The 18,612-nt window shown below is 42.1% G+C and overlaps 1 protein-coding gene across 1 annotated transcript in view; it reads left to right on the forward strand.

Annotated features, from left to right (window-relative positions):
• Positions 1-18,612, forward strand: part of LOC145413669 (chymotrypsin-like elastase family member 1) — a 136,531-nt gene that overhangs the window by 94,066 nt on the left and 23,853 nt on the right. Inside the window, exons 2-3 of the mRNA XM_080283325.1 lie at positions 14,457-14,503; positions 15,560-15,686. Of these exons, the coding sequence (XP_080139451.1) occupies positions 14,457-14,503; positions 15,560-15,686 (174 nt within the window). The remainder of the gene's footprint in view (positions 1-14,456; positions 14,504-15,559; positions 15,687-18,612) is intronic.

The following is an 18,612-nucleotide window of genomic DNA, read 5'->3' on the forward strand; positions in this document are numbered from 1 at the left end:
GGCAGCAAGAGAGAAAGTTATAGTGGGAAAGCAAATCAGCACTATAGCCAATACAATGGGACACACACACACACACAAACGCATTCATCTACTATTCAAACACCTAGAATCATCGCTCACCTCACAGGAATTATCTGCATGTATATATTTTTTGTTTATTTATTTTATTTTTTATAAATTAGCTTCACTTTTCTCTCACAGGTCAGTCCATGGACAACAATTAAGTTAATAAAAGGAGTTCTAAGTATTGTCATGTTCCCGTTCTTTAATATCTCATCAGACCAACTTGATTGCTTGTCAGGTCCCTGGCCTTCTCAAATTCATATTCTCCTTTTATTACCCACTCATTTTCCCTGACTATCAACTCTCTTAATGGTTTGCTACGCTTTCTGCCCTCATCATATTCACTCACTAACATCATTTTCATTCCTCAAATACTCATTTTCTTCATCAGACCATAACATCTAAAGATTTTGTTCAGCCCAGTGTTAACATACTTCATTACTCCACGTCTCTGTAGAATTAGACCATTCTCTCTCCTATCCACGCTTTGCACTCCACACACACATTTCGAAAGCCCCATTTCCACTGTTCTTGCTCTTGAGTTTTTGTTCTAATATAACACCAAAGTCTCACATCCATATGTTACTATGGGTACTAAAAAACCTTCATATAATTCTCTTGCCGTCTCAACATTCACACCTCTGCTTATATCCAAGGCCCTTGTATCTCAACCTCTTTCCTTCTTCTGTTCTACTTTCCACTTGCTCTGCACCTTTAACTGTTTCTCTGTTTCTTCACCCATGTACCAAGATTCCATCACTAGTTCGTCTCTCTTCATTCACTACCAGATAACACTAATAGTCACTTTCCCTGTCAACAACAACGTTCATTGCACACTTATCAACATATACTCTCCAGTTACGGCGTTAACAGATATCAATAGAACTCTTCGCCAACCCCTGAATCACTGTGGATCCAAAATTAAGAACTACCGATTTGCGTACTCATCCTCTAAGACGGTGTGATCAGGATGGATAGAACGGCCGCCTGGGAATCATAGGAGCTTGGGTTCATATCCCTCCTACTTGCTTGTCCGTCTTTTTACCGGTATTTTTAATTCCCATTTATAGTTTTTTTCTGCCTCTAGTGAAATATTTTCAAATAGTTTTTTTTTCTTTCTCTGATATACTCTTTCTTCTACATGGATGCTTTAAATTAACCCCTTGAATCCGCGGGTCAACATTTTGGTTTATTCTTTCTATCACCCGAGAAACTTGGGATGAATTTTAAGAAAGACGTCTTGTTTTGACGAGAATGTAAGAAGGCTGCATTGAACGCCTACAAATCAAATAATCTACCCTAACCACACAAACGTTTGACAATTCCTTCGACTCTAAACAAAACAAAACAAATAATTAGGAGAGGGAAAAATGAAAAAAGACCTTCCCGGGCTGCGTTGTTACCCACAAAATTCGTCATCGTGTTGAGGTGGTTAATTCATTACTTCCCTTGTTTACTTACATGAGTGACCATGGGAGGCTGAGAGTGTTAATACTGTAAAAATTAACCCTTTCATGACAAACTCAGTAGCTACAGAGCGTCACCTAGCGCCAGATGCTATTGTTTGTTAATAGTGAGCATGCAAGTCTGAGAGTTTTAATATTGTCAGCACTTACCCTTCCATGGTAGAGATACCTTCTGTATTCTCTTCCTGCTAACCCGATTGCGCTCATCTGGCCGTGAGTCATAGGAGCCTGAGAGTGTCGATAGTTGTTAATAGGTTTGGTCCTTAAGACGGCGTGATCAGGACTGGTGGAATCGTGGCCTATGAGTCATAGGAGCCCGGGTTCACTTTAGGCACCGCGGTCTTTTTACTTGAAATCTCATTTTGTTTCCTTCTGATATTTGCATTTGATTTTCTACTTATTTTTACTGCCATTTCATTTCCATATTTTTACGATTACTAAAATCTTAAATTCCATGAAACGTGTTTTACTTCCATCCAACCAATTTTCCCCCCTGTTTTCTCATTCCGGCGGGGATAGATAAAGTTTTACTTGGATTGATTATGATGTCCTTGGACTGAAGGGCTAATGGAGTCTGTTTGGAACTCTTTCAGTAGAGGAGACTATTTCTAAGGTGAATAAAATGGACTGAAGGCAGAAAGAATATACACGAACAGAGGAACATAACACACACACACACACACACACACACACACACACACACACACACACACAAAAGACGGATAATAGAACTAACACGCATAACAGAATTGTGGGTATTAGTAAATGAAAAAAAAACTGACAAAAAAAAAAACGGAAAAACACAAGAAAACATCATTAAATTAAAAGTTAAAAGACTGCGCGGAGAGACTTGACACCGGACTCCTATGACTCACAGGCCACGATTCTACCAGTCCTGATCACACCGTCTAAAGACCAAACTTATTAGAAGCCTGCCACGCCTTCTTCCATTTTCCGACGAAAACACCTATATCATTGTCACTCCCCGACGTATACCCCATTTCTCCTTAAGATCATAACATCTAAAGAGTCTGTCCATTATCGTTTGGTCTTACTGCCACCAAACAGTTTTATTACTAAACCTAAAAAAATATCTCCCGTGTTGAAGGGGTAAAAAGAACCATACATCTGACCCCCCATACAACAGAGACTCTATACAAATCGGGAAAATAAATCATCCAAAAATCTCATGAATAATATGAAGGGAAAAGAAAGAAAAGTTCCCGACCCTCGTTTTTAACCACATCACTCATCACTGTATTGAAGTGGTCAGTTGCTGTGATTAATCATCTGAAAGTGAACATGGGAGGCTGAGTGTGTTAATATCGTTGAAATTAACCCTTTCTTGGCTGGGACAAATGAAGCATTACATTGTCACCAAGCGGCATATACTGATCTAACAGTGAGTATGCCAGTCTGAGAGTGTTAATATTGTCAGCATTACCCCTTCCATAATAGAGGCAACTTCTGTATTCTATTCCCACTATCCCGATGTTACCCATCTGGCCGTGAGTCACAGGAGCCTGAGAGTGTTGATAGCTCTTGATATGTTTGGTCCTTGAGACGGCGTGATCCGGACTGATGGAATCGTGGCCAGTGAGTCATAGGAGCCCGGGTTCATTACTTTGCAAGCCGTCTTTCTACTTTTATATTCATTTTGTATCCTTGTGACATTTGAACGTGATTTTTTTTTTTTTTTTGTCATCTTTTCATTTCCTTACCATCATTTCAAGTAATATCCAAAATTCTATTAAATGTGCTTGACCTTCCTACCGGCCCCATTATGTGTGTATTTATGTATTTACTTATTTATTTATTTATTTATTTATTTGGTTTGTGAATATTATTTTATCCCCCATTATGTGATCCTTGGACTGAAGGAGATAATGGAGTCTGTCTCGAACTCTTTCAGTACAAGAGATCATTTCTAAGGTGAATAAGTAACCTGAAGTTTGGTCCTTAAGACGGTGTGATCAGGACTGGTGGAATCGTAGTCCATGAGTCATAGAAGCCCGAGTTCATACGACGATGATCCCGTCTTTTTTTTTTTTTCTTTTTTTTTTAACAGCTCTTTTTTTTATCTGAAACAACTTTTTGCCTATTTTCCCCACTTTCCTTTATTTTACTTTCCACTAGATATTCTTAATTCCCGTATGTCGCTGATTTAAACCTTTCAAGCTGAGGTCATTTGTGTGTGTGTGTGTGTGTGTGTGTGTGTGTGTGTGTGTGTGTGTGTGTGTGTGTGTGTTCTAGCTAGGGACTGATACTTTTATCATCATCATCACCATCATCATCTTGTCTATTTTTCCCACCCAGAGGTGAGGTGAGGTGGGGTCCAGGATGCAAGGGGGAAAAGTTACAGTGGGAGAGCTAATCAACAGCATAGCCAACGAAATGGGCCACACACTTATGCATTTATCATTCAAACATCTAGAATCACTTGTAACATCAGAGAACTGATGAGCTAGACATTTTTTTTTTTTAAGTTTCCTTTGTATACGATCATATTTCGTTTAACAGGCAGTCTGTCGAGAACAGTCAAAGTCAGAACAGGTGTCTAAGCATTGTCATCTTCTCCTCCTTATATTGCTAATTACACCAGCTCGATCGCCCCTCAGTTCCCAAGCCTCATCAACATCACTATCTCATTACAAACAGCATTCATTTTTCTTGTCTTGATGGTCTGCCACGCCTATTTCAAACTTAAGAATCAGTCACATATAGCATTTTCTTTCCCACATTTATAACCATTTTCTCCACAAGATCGTAACAGACAATCAGTGTTCAACCATAGTGCCAACAGACATTTTTGCTCCACATCTTTCTCGAGTCGCATCACTTTCTATCCTATCCTATCCACTGTTTGCACCCCACACACATTACTTAGAAACTCCATTTCCACTACTCTTGCTCTCGAGTATTCGTTCTAAAATCACACCAAAGTCTCACACTCATATATTACTGTGGGCACCAAAGCACTTTCATGCAGTCTTCTTGCAGCCTCCACATTCGCACCTTTTCGTATAACCGAGACCCCTATAGATCCAGCCACTTTCATTCTCTTTGCTATTCTGTTTTCCACTTCATCTGCACGTTTATTTTCTACTACTACATCCGGATACCAAAACTCCCTTACTAATTCAAGTCTCTCCATTTACTATCACGTAACACTGATAGTCACTCAACAACAACGTTCCTTCTACACTTCTCAAAATATACTATGAAAGCACGGAGTTCATAGTCAACCGATCTCTGCTTCAATCTCGTAATGGCCAGTGAAGCTATTGTAAAAAATGTTGATGTGTTTACTCATCCTCCATGACGGTGTGACCATGATGGATAGAACGGCCGCCTACAAGTCATAGGAGCCAGCGTTCATATCCTATTTGGTGTTCCGTCATTTTACAAATATTATTGTTTCGTTTTTGTAGTTATTTTGGGGTAGTTTCTGTTTCTGAGTAATTATAATCGTTTGGTTTCACTTCTCATTTGTATCTTCATTCTTCTGTACTGATATTTTAAATTAACCCCTTCAATCTGGGTGACGTCATTTTGGTTTATTCATACTGCAACCAGACAATCTCATTATTAAACTTAAGAAAATTCATCTTCTTTTCAATGGGTTAAAACATGTTGCCTTTAACCCTACAGATATAGAAGACTATCCTGGTCACACACAGGTTCGAAAATTCTTTCATCAAAATCAAATTCATCAGGAGGCAAAAATAAAATGAATGAGGCTTCCCAGGGCTGTGCTGTTAACCATATCCCCGCCATCGTGTTGAAGTGGCTGATTAACAACTATTTATATATGTACTCAGTTATCTGAAAGTGAGCATGAAAGACTGGGAGTGGTAAATACTGTAAAAATAAACCTTTTCATGCCCGGGACAAATGTAGCATACAGTGTCACGCAGCGCCAGATGCTAACATTTCGTTATTATTCAGTATGCCAGCCTGAGAGTGTTAATATTGTCAGCATTTACCCTTCCATGGTACAGATAACATCTGTATTCTATTCCCGCTATCCCGATTTTACTTATCTGGCCGTGAGTCATAGGAGCCTGAGAGTGTTGATAGCTTTAATAAGTTTGGTCCTTAAGACGGCGTGATCAGGACTGGTGGAATCGTGCCCTGAGAGTCATTGAAGCCAGGGTTCATACTCATCACAGGAGCACGGTTTCTCGTCTCCTCCACCTCGTCTTTTTACTTTTATTTTCATTTAGCTTCCTTGAGGATTTTGCGTATGATTTTCACTGATTGTCCTTCTGCAACATTTTACCATTGAGTAATGTCCTAGATTGTTATGAGTGAGGGCGAAGTCCTTTGCAAGTCTCTCGTCAAGTAGTGGCATTTTCTCACAAATGAGAGGCCACACCCAGCCCAGTCCAACCCGTCCCTGCCCAACACGGCCCGACCGTAACGCTTTTGAGAAGCTTATATCTCAGCAACCACAAGGCTGATCACTGAATGGTTTGCATCGTATGATAGCCTAAATCTTTAAGATTTGTTTTTGACAGGTTTCATCACATCCCGGCGGTGCACGAGGCACGTGACAGGCGCCAAGTGCAGCATGTCGAAAATCATCAAAAGAGGGCCACATGCCAGATAGCTTGTCGTAAAGTAATGAAACTTAGTAGGTAGATAGCCATCAATAAACTCAATCCATCCTTGGGGTGTAAGGCTACATTTCAATTCTTTAAGATTTAAATGGCCTCGCTCGTACCTCGCTGACAAGACATTTTACTTGCATGAAAGCACTGAAATGTCACCTTACACCCTGAGGATGCCTAGAGTATACTGATGGCTATCTACCTACCAACTTTGACAAAATGTCTGGCCTGTGGCCCTCTTTTGAAGATTATCGACATGCTGCACTTGGCGCGTGTCACGTGACACGTGCACCGCCTGGGTGTCTTGAAACCTGTCAAAAAACAAATCTTAAAGAACTGGGCTATGATATGGTGCAAACCACGCAGTGATCGGCTCTGTGGTTGCTGAGTTATATGTTTCTGAACAGCGTTACGGTCCGGCCAAGTTGGACCGGGCCTGGTCAAGCAGCTCATATGCAAGAAAATGCCACTACTTGAGAGACTGGCGAGGGCTTCGCTCTCGCTCGTCACCTGCTTGAAACCAATGCCGTGCTTTTTTTTCCTTTTTTATTTTATTCTCGCTTGTGATAGATAATTATTTTGGTCACTTTCACAATGATATCCTCGGACTGAAATGTTAGCGGAGTTTGTCTAGAACTTTTTTGGTACAAGAGATGATTTTTAAGACTAATAGAGTAACCTGAAGTTTGGTCCTAAAGACGGTGTGATCAGGACTGGTGGAATAATAGCCCGTGAGTCATAGGAGCCCAGTTTTGTATCACATACGGCGCCGTCTTTTTTTTTTCTGTTTCTTTTTACTAATATGGTATCACTTTTTCCCCATTTTTCTCATTTTCCTTTATTTCCCTTTCCCACTGACTTCCAAAATTGTTTCATATCGTTGATTTAACCCTTTCAAGTTGAAGTGTGTGTGTGTGTGTGTGTGTGTGTGTGTGTGTGTGTGTGTGTGTCTGTTTTGGCAAGCGATTGACGATTCTATCATCACCATCACCTTCATCATCTCGCCTATAATTTCCCACCCACAAATGAGATGATATCGGGTCCAGGAAGCAAGGGAAATAGATTTATACTTGCAGAGCTTATCAACAGCATAGCCATCAAGATGTGTCACACAGTCCATCACTTACCGTTCAAGCGCCTACAGTAGAATCATATCTCACTCTAAAAAAGGATCAATACATTTTTCTTCCATATAGATGAATTTCATATTTCCTTTAAAAAAAAAGACAAGTTCATCGACAGCAGTCAAGTAAAAAGAAGCTGTGCCAAGCACACATTTTCTCCTCCTTACAGAGCTCAACACACCAACTCCATCGCCTGACAGTTCCCGAGTCTCATTATCTTGGGTACCCCATTTTATTACACACTCCTTTTCCTTGTGTCTCAACATCCTTGATGGTCTGTCACGCCTTCTCCCATCTTCATATTCACCTACATGTATCATTTTCAGTCATCGAAAGATTCTCTTCAGCCTGGTGTCAACAGACTTCATTACTCCACATCTCGCTGCAGTCACATCATATCCTGTCAAATCCATTTTTCGAAATCTACACACACACACACACACACACACACACACACACACACACACACACACACACACACACACACACACACACACACACACACACACACACACACACACACACACACACACACACACACACACACACACACACACACACACACACACACCTCAGAGATCCCATTTCCATTACTGTTGCTCTTGAGTTTTCGTTCCAATATCAAACCAAAGTTTCACACCCATATGTTAATGTGGGCACTAAAACACCTTCATGCAGTCCTCTTGCAGCCTCTACATGCACACCTTTGCTTATAACCAAGCCCTTGGATCTGGAGCGGTGGCGTCTTCGCCGTGGGTCTATCCCCCAAAGGCTGTCGAAGAGAAGAGGAGGACAGCATGGGGGCCAAACCACCGGAAACCCCCCCGGACCCTCACGGGGCTGGAGTACCTGGGAGTGGCTTCGGTCGCCCGGGCAAGTACCACATCTCCCAAAACAACACACACAACAACAAAGTTTTTTCTACACCAAGAAATGACTCCCCGGCTGTCATTTCTCGACGACTTCTTCTAGCCGGGGACATTGGAAGCAATCCAGGACCCACCAACAAATACAGTACATATCTCGAACATGCTCAAAACCTATCTCGTCGAGCCGACAGACAAAAGGTTCAGTTCAGTGCAACTCCTGCAAGAACTGGACCCGTTACACCTGCACAACACTTGCATCCAGGAAACATTACACAAACACCTGGACCTGCTCCTTATGCTCCTTACCCCCACCCATCAACCCCCCTTCCAATCCTACTCCTAGTTCCTTTACACCTCAACACCCAAACCCATTGACCCTTCCCACACCATCCAGTCCCCCAACTCCTCCCATTCCAACCCATCCTAATCCACCTCAACCTTTACCTCCATCAACAACCTCCTCCTACCCCTTCCCCTCCACCCACACCACCACCCCCCCGTGCTGCAGCAGCCAACACACATCGCACACACAACATAAACATTCTTCAGTTAAACATAGATGGGATAAACACCAAAATACATGAACTCACACAATTCATCAAACAACAGAACATATACATTGCCATCTTACAAGAAACAAAACTACACAGAGCACAGAAAACACCGACATTTCATAACTTCACCACCATTCGACAAGACCGGGCCGACGGCGGTGGCGATGGACTCATCACCCTGGAACACAAATCCATCAACTTTGCAGATACCAGTGCACACACAAAGTCACTTCTCCCCCACATGACACAACAACAGAAATACAATCAATTAAAATACGCACTGGTAACAAATCACAGATAACAATCGCTAACACATACATTAACCCCCAATCGTCCCCCTCAGTACCACATAATTACTCTCCACAGATACACCACATCACTAACATACCCAACACCATCCTGGGTGGTGATTTCAACGCCAAGTCGTCGGCCTGTCATGTCAACAACCCTGACAGAGGGCTGGTACTACAATCCCAGACAGATCATCTTTTCATACTAAACAGTCTATACCAACATACCCATATCCCACACCAAGCCCTCTTCCTCCCATCATCTCCAGACATCACCTTCTGCTCCCCAAACCTCGCTCCCACTACATCATGGAGAGTGGTCAAAACCTTAGGTTCTGATCACCTCCCAATCATCATCACTACCAAAACCAGAATCACCCCAGCTGGCCACAAACACACATACACTAATTATAAGTGAGCCAACTGGGAGGCCTTTGTAACTGAAACAGAACAACATTTCGAAACACTAAACAGTACACCCATCACAAACATCAACACCGCTGTGCACACTTTCAATACAATTATACAAAACACAGACAAAAGACACATCTCTAGAGGCAACAGAAAGAGACACAACCCCAACTTCACACCAGAAATTCAAGGCCTCATCAGACAACGGGACACACTGCGACACTCCCCAACACCCCATACACAAGACACCATACAACAAATACAAGAACTCAACACTCAAATAAACTGTAAAATATCAGAACAGCAAACACTAAACTGGAAAAATTACCTCCAAACATTTGACCACAAAACAAACATCAGCAAACTCTACAAAACACTAAACAGCATCACACTTTCCAACAGCAACACCACACAATCGCACGCTGCCATCACAACAACAGACACCATACTCTCAAACAAACAACAAGCAAACACTCTCATCAATCACTTTTCACAAGTCAACCATCTAACCCCCATCCGGAAGACCGACGTATCATGAGACGTAAGACAGTTCCCCACAGACCCAGACTACGCACCTTTCACTTACAACCAGACGAAGCACATTAACAACCTCAAGCACTCATCTGCCTGTGGACCAGACAACATAAGCAACTTTCACCTTAAACATCAAGGACAACAAGACATACAAGCACTCATCAATATATCAAACTACAGCTACTCACACAACATAATACCCAACATCTGGAAGCATGGCAATATCATCACTATCCCTAAACCCAACAAAGACCCCACGTTACCCTTCTCACATCGCCCCATCACACTCCTCTGCACCCCCTCTAAAGTCACTGAACGACTGATACTACGACTAGTCACACCTCACATTCCCCTAGTCCAGTCACAACATGGCTTTAGGCCACTACACTCCACGAACACCCTTCTTACAGACCTTACATAGAGAGTTTTCGATGGCATGAATTCAGCTAGGCCACCACACAGAACACTCCTAGCCACACTAGACATTAGCAAAGCTTTTGATGCCATCCCCCGCCACAACCTCACAAACAAAATACTCAACACAAACATGCACAATAACACAAAAAGATGGCTGGCAAACTACTTAGCAGGCAGATGTGCACACGTAACATTTGCCGGTCAGTCTTCTAACATCAGAAACTTCACAAACTGCGTCCCCCAAGGATCTGTTTTGTCCCCTACACTCTTTAATCTATACATGCACGACATACCCACACCCCACACACCACAGATACACATAGCTTCCTATGCAGATGATATAACACATGTACACACCAAAACTCAAACACAGCTGCACACATCATTTAACCTTACCTCAACACACTACACGAATGGTTCACCACAAAAAGGCTCAAAATAGCCCCAGCCAAATCTACAGTTACTCTTCTCACAAACTGGACAGCAGAACACAGTCACAACCCAAACCTCACCATAAACAACACTCCATTACCACACACACACACACCCAAAATCCTTGGTGTAACATACAATACATCAATGTCATTCAAACAACACATCACAAACATTAAAAATAAAATAACACCAAGACTCAATGGTTTGAGGTCACTTGCCCATACAACATTCGGACACAACAAAGAAACCACCACCACAGTATACAAACAATACATACGTTCAGTGATGAATTATGGAAACCCTGCCTGGGCTTCTAACCTGACCAAAACACATTACAACACTCTACAGACCATACAGAACAAGGCCCTAAAAATAATCACAGGCTGCACAGCTACTACACCCACAGACCACCTACATCAAGAAACCAAAGTCCTCAAGGCCAAGGATCACCTAGACATGAGAGGCACCCAGTTTCTTGCTGCAGCCTCCACAAACCCACAACATCCACTACAGTACATGGCAGCACATCCACCCACACCAAGGAACATCAAAACAACACCCAGCACACGATACCATACACAAATACTGTCATCTATCCCCGCTCGCCCACCTCAGACCAGCTTCCAGAAGCAAATCCACACTCAGATCACTCGCCACTCCATTCAATCACTTAAAGACAACACACAGCTGCATGCACGGCCTCCTGACATCCACCCTTCTGAATCCTATCTTCCTCGTGAGGACAGGGTCCACCTGGCCAGGCTGAGATGTGGGCACCATCCAGCCCTCTTAAGCTACCAGAAGAGGCTGGATGACTCCGTCGCTGATGCCTGTCCAGGATGCAACACAGCACCCCATACTATTAAGCACATTATGGAAGACTGCTTTGCACACAATCACCTACGCCAACAACGCAACATACACTCGTTGAGAGCTCTGTGGGAAAACCCGGTCTCAGCCATGGCCTTCCTAAGGGACTCGGGGCTGTTTGGCCAGACTGCCTAGGGAACAACTACTACTACTACTACCAAGGCCCTTAAAGGTTCAGCCACTTTCCTTCTTCGTATAAATCTACGTTACATTTAGTCTGCACATTTAACTCTTTCCTATTACTGCACCAGGTTATCAAAACTCCCTCACTGATTCAGATCTCTCCATTCACTACCAGATAATACTGATAGTCACTTTCCCTCTCAACAACAAGGTTCATTCTACACTTATCAACATGTACTATCAAAGCACGGTGCTCATAGATAACAACAGAACTCTGCACCAGTCTGAATCACCAGCGATGCTAAATTAAAAACTGTTGATGTGCTTACTCAGCCTCTAAGACGGTGTGATCAAGATGGACAGAACGGCCACCTGGGAGTCATAGGAGCCAGGGTTCATATCCTTGAATTGAATCTCCTTCTTTTTATTGAAATTTTTTAGTTTGGTTTTGTATTTTTTCCTGTAGTTTCTGCATCTAGGGAACTGTTTTCCTTTATTCCTTTCTCACATCGATATCCAAATTCTTCAATGCCGATGAATTAAATTCTATCTATATATATAATATTTTTATATAGCAAGAAAAAATTATAACGCACCATTAAGGACCCTAAAATCTGTGACATGGGACGAAGCTTTGTGATCTATGAGGTACCTTGTTATGATAACACAAATATTGCAGTGCCTTTAATATTTCGCATTACTCCAATATTTACATAAAACGGCAGGATACAAGGTATTACATTCTGGGATGCAATATGAGTAGAGCCATCGTGTTTGAGAAATCGGCATATTATAATACCCATCTCACCCTAGGCAGACATTCCTTTTATTTTCTTATTATGAGTGGGTGAAGGAGTGGGTGAACTATGAAAACCTTGCGTCCAGTATGAACTCGTTTGCCGTTCTCTCATTTCCTTGCTGTGTTAACTTGAAAACTATTAGGCTTTCACCATGTGTTTGCTACTTCACGTCTGCTGTCGCATTTTTACTTTATCTTTAGTAACATTTAGCGTGATAATTCCCTAGAGTGTTTGAACTTGCAGGCTACTGTGGTGTCTGTACAGAATCTCATTGTAAAGGTAGGCAGAAAAGACTTACAATGATTATATAAGATATTTTCACGTACACCAAAAGGTCGATTAAAATGTGGAAAGGAACGTACTTTTAAGTGAGGGAATATGAAAAGCCTTTGAAAGAGTTGGAGACTGGCGATAGAGTTTAGCAAGAATGGCATAAACTGGAGATCGAGCAAAGCAGTGAGAAAGGAGAGGATTAGAGACAGAGGGAATAGGTAGCGAGGGGCAAGATATGAGGGGAAGAGGTGGGGAGGAAAGGGGAAGAGAGGGACGAAGTAAGAAGGGGAGGAACTGAGAGGGAAAGAGGTAGAGGGAAAAAGGTAGAGAGGTAGGAGGCAGAGAGGGGAGAGGAAACACACACACACACACACACACACACACACACACACCGCTCGCTGGTGCAGTGGTAACGCTCTCGCCTGCCAACTGGTGGACAGGAGTTCGCGCCTCGCTCAGGTTGCGATAAGTTTCACTGACAAAGTGGGTGGTTACTGTCCCCCTGGAGCAAGGGGACGGGTGTTTGCGTGTGTGAAGGTCACAGCCTTGCCCTTAGATCGGACTATATGAGCTCTCAGCTCCCTTCCGGGAGGGTAAAAGCTGACGATCACGACCATCAGGTGATCCTGACCGACCCGGTGAATTACACACACACACACACACACACACAGACGCCTTCATCTGAGGCGTATTTTTGTCGTCCAAGCTGGAGCTTGGGATTCGAAGCGCGTCTTGGGGCGCTTGGTTTTTGTCCCCAAAAACAGTCCAGGATACGTAGAACCGAAAAATTACGTGCCAATCGCAAAGTAAACAGAGGGGTTCGCCGAAGACGATCTTCTGACGAATATGCAACTTACATGTAGCCGTTATTTGTGCTGAACTGGCTCTATACGTCGTTAATATTAGCCACCTGCACCCTAATTTTATGTATATATATATATATATATATATATATATATATATATATATATATATATAAAACATTATACCGAAATTTGTTAACGTTTAAGCTTCATACTCATAGATTATCACACTTTCATGTTCTTACTAATTGCAGACGATTTCACTCATCAAAAACCATGCCACCAAAGTTTTTCAAAAATTCTCCAAAATACATTCAGAGTTTTTGCAGCACTTTGGTATTATTTCTGGTTATACCTGATGATATTCGCATTTTCTTTCTACCCTGATTACAACCAAACTATTTCTTAACTCTGAATCAACGTTCAAATATGCCCGGGGATATCGAGTGCCACAACTATACCTACATATTTATGAGTCTCCACTAAAACTTCTTTAATCCTTTGATTATGTATGGTTTTTCTATAAGGCAAAAAACTGACGGGAAATAGCAGGATTGGAACAAAAAAACCATCCCTGTGGTGAAAAGGTTATGCTTTTATTGGTTGGTGCATTTTATTCTACTTAAAGGCAGGCCATTTTATTCAGCTGAGAGAGCCACACACGCTATATACACAGCAGTGTCACTACCAACCCCCTCAGGGTCCGGAAAACTCAAGTAACATATATTTCTGCTAAAAGCAGATGATATTAGTTACCTGGAAGTAAATTACTGGGACCTGAGTGTATTAATAATTATATTGTTACTTGCAGGTGATGAAGAGTTTGATGGCCTGCGGGTGGTTGTTAGTGATGGCCGGGTTAGGGGCAGTCGTCTGTGGCCAAAAGAGTAAGTAAATGACGGATCATACATCTGTCAATGCATGGCTGTCCACCTACATCCACACATACGTATATGCATAAATAAACATAAATAAATTATATACAGGGTGTCCCGGGAATTAAGCCCAAAACTTTGGGAATTGATAGATGATGGAATTCTAAGCAAAAAATGTTAATGAACATGTGTCCAAATCTCAATTGTTACGGAGCTGCAATTACTGATGACCTTATGGGTGCAAATGGTCTCCTTCATAATTCGCCCATAAGGTCATCAGTAATTGTAGCTGCGTAACTGTTGAAATTCGGACACATGTTCATATAACATTATTTGCTTATAATTCCCTCATCTATCAATTCCCAAAGTTTTGGGCTTAACTCCCGGGACACCCTGTATATGCATATATATGCATATATACCGGTACACACTTATCTATCTGTGTGTGTGTGTGTGTGTGTGTGTGTGTGTGTGTGTGTGTGTGAGAGAGAGAGAGAGAGAGAGAGAGAAAAAAAAAAAATTTCCCACCATTTTTGTGAGGTCACTCTGTTTCAGCCAAAGTACTACACGATGAGATTTTCGATATGTAAGAATAAAGTAAACATAATAATGCCTTGTCATTCCTCAGTCAGATGGTCTGAGGGCGGTTTACCCCAACCTATTACTCTGCATACAGGAAACAACGAGGCTAGTATTAGTGTTGTGATGGTAAGGGAAACGTCAAGGAAGTCTTATTTTACTCATTCTTTATTAAAATAAGTTACTGAGACTGGTTCAGTATTTCTAATATCCTTAAATTACGTCATAAAAATGTTGCTATTTGAATATGTCAAGTTGTTTTAATACTCACTTACTATATGTTAAATTCATTCTGGCATTTCAAAAGTGCTCTAAATACGATTTTTTGAAGAATGGTAATAGATGAATAGATGTAGGAAATGTAATATTAGTTGAACTAAACGTGCCTGAACGCTGACTGAAGACAGAGAATCTGCTGCCTATACATCAGTTCCTTCGTAACCTTGTGTTGCTGATGCAGGCTGTCGGACCCACGATGGCCAGGCGGGGTGGTGTATCAGTATCCAGCAGTGCCCTCAGCTGCAGGAAGCACTACATCGCGCACAGTCAGGAGCGAGGGGACCCAATGACCTCAATCTGCTGCGCAGGTGAGTTACGTCCACCTATCACTGCCTGGCTACCGATACCGCTACACACAAATACAGCTACTTCTTCATCAGTAACATCGAGAACGTAGCTATTGCGCTCGGAAGAGAGAGAGAGAGAGAGAGAGAGAGAGAGAGAGTGTGTGTGTGTGTGTGTGTGTGTGTGTGTGAATAAACAGTTGATAACTTTTTTCATCAGTGTCTGATCCAGCTCGGCTGATAATCATCACAAATATTGTGGATGAATGTGGGAAGAACTTATTCGATTTTGATGTACAGGAATGTAAAGAGCAAGGGTCATGGATCAGGGTAAATGTTCAGGTTCTGGCTTTGTCTCATAAATCCCAGTCTGATTAAACTGAAAGGGGTTATGGATTGTCAGTGAGTATGTGAGGAAATGATTCGATTTTGGTGCATATTGAACAAAGGTCAAAGTCAAATGTCACTGGTCAAAGTGAAAGTTCAAGGTACATCGATCGTTAGCTCATGAATGTCTGATGCGATCTGGATCAAATTTCGTACCTAAATTGTGTGGAAAGGAGGGAAGAAGTAACTTAATTTTGGTGCATGCTGTTGAAAAGTCAAAGACTGGCTCACATTTGCTATGCTCTCTGACCATCCTCTCTAGTTACCTTTAGCATATCATTCTGCCATTTGCCTCTCACTTTACCACAATCTTTCTACTTTCTGATTCTCATTCTCGTGCCTCTGCTTCCTTCCTCTCAGTCAGTCTCATGGCTCTGTTCCTCTTGCCTCTGGCTTTACTTTAGCTTCTCACTCCATGGTTCTAGCCTCTATCTCTGCCCATTGATTCTGAATTAGTTCCTTGCTTGCCTCTAGCTTCTGATTCTAACTCTCGCTTCTCACTCAACTTCTCGCTTCCGATTCTACTCTTGTCCTTTCATTCAATTTTCTGGCTTATTCGCCATGTCTCCTCTCTACCCTTTTAACTCTGCCTCATACCTCACGCTCCTCTCACCCTGCCTTCTGCATCTGAGCGTGCCTCCTGCCACATTGTACAGTACCTCTTGTCTGTCACTCAACCTCTTGTCTGTCACTCAACCTTTTGCCTCTCACTCAACCTCTAGCCATTCACTCATCCTCTAGCCATTCACTCAACCTCTAGCCATTCACTCAACCTCTAGCCATTCTCTCAACCTCCCACCTGTAACTCAACCTCTAGCCTCTCACTCACCTTCTAGCCTCTCACTCAACCTCTTCCATCTAACTTAACCTCTTACTTGTAACTCAACCTCTTGCTCTTCACTACACCTCTTGCCATTCACTCTGCCATTTACAGTATTTAATATTTGCTTAATGCTATCATCTCCACTTCATCATTTCGCCCTACAGACATCCGTTGCTTGAAATTCTGAGGTATCTGCATATTTAAATAATGACATATCTATATTTGTCCCTTTTCGCTGTTACTCAACGAGCTTTGCATATTTGGCTTTATAATCACATACGAGGCAAAGCAGATACAATAATGACAACTATGAGCTTTGTGTCTGTGATAGAGTAGGCGATTGGAAGAATGCTGCGTATCATCCTCGATAAATCCCACAGGAATCAACCTAAGTCAGTAATGGGTCAACTCGATTGCTAGTGATGAACGTTTATGCTGTAACACTCAATTTGTTCTGTTCTTATATCTGTAAATAAGTACCCATAGATGTTTGTTACATCCTATAGTGTATTAACATTGACGAGTGCTTTCTATGATTTGCTGCTCATATGGGGGTTGTGTGTTAGTAGTCCTCAGTAGTTTAATACATTCATGGGATAGTCTTTGATGTGCGCTTTAATGGAGCTTCAGATGCCTTGGCAAAGAACGCTTGTATTGTACTGATTTTGTCTGAAGGTCACTGGCCAACGTGAACAAGCACTTCCGTGTATCATAGCTTTTCACAAAACGAAGACAGCTCTAATATTTTATTACCGCTAACGAAAAGCGGTTTTACCCATACGAGAGTCAATATACGAACCAGACACTATAGACACTATTACTGCTGTGAACATTAACTCTCTCATGGTCGAAACGATTCTAGCATTCTATTTCCGGTATTGTTGGACGATTTTTTTGTTAGCTGACAGTGAGTCTACCCGAATATTAGAAAAAAGAATCATTCACACAAAGCAAAGAAATTTAACCCTAATTGCTGTATGCTAAGGAAACTCACTAGTGTCTCTTCCTTACAAATTAATTTCCATATTTGAGTCGTTAATACAATCGTGTGTGTTGGGTCTGGTTAGTACTTGGATGGGTGACCGCCTGGGAACACCAGATGCTGTTGGCATCCCTACGTGTCAAGTGGGGTTGGTGGAGGATTAGTGCCCCTCCCTGTAAAACAATTAACTCTAAGCCCTTGGCCACCCCGTCTGGGATACATGGCGTCTGGCAATGGATGGATGGATGGTGTTATCTCTGCAGTCTACACCGATATGAAAGTGATACAAATATTGTACAAAGAAGTATTAAGATGCGCTACGTCAAATAAACAGCAAAGGAAAGTATGCTACAGAGCCCCTTAAATAACGAGAATGGCATCTTTTATCAACTGTTGAACGAGTCCCAAAGTACCGGCATAACATCCTCCCTCTCACCTTTGGTATGCTGGCAGCGATATATAAAGGGGACAGTCACAGATTTATGGCCTCGTGCTTTTCTCATCTATATGTTTCTCACAGAAGTTCCCGGTGACCCATTATGTAGGCGGCTGTCAGGACTGGGGTGGGGGTAACAGTGACGCATCGCTTTCACGACATTTTCCTGTACTGTCCCCACAAAAAAATAAAAATAAATAAAAATAAAATAAAATATAAGGAACTAATGATGCGTGCATAATTCCAACGTACTGCTTTACCCGGCAGCTGCAGCCCTATGAGCCTACTGAAGTGTACATGGGGACAAATGACAAGCCCAGTC

Source organism: Coenobita brevimanus, chromosome 97, assembly GCF_032717465.1.
Source record: "Coenobita brevimanus isolate Jiangsu-jjx chromosome 97, ASM3271746v2, whole genome shotgun sequence".
NCBI lineage: Eukaryota > Metazoa > Arthropoda > Malacostraca > Decapoda > Coenobitidae > Coenobita > Coenobita brevimanus.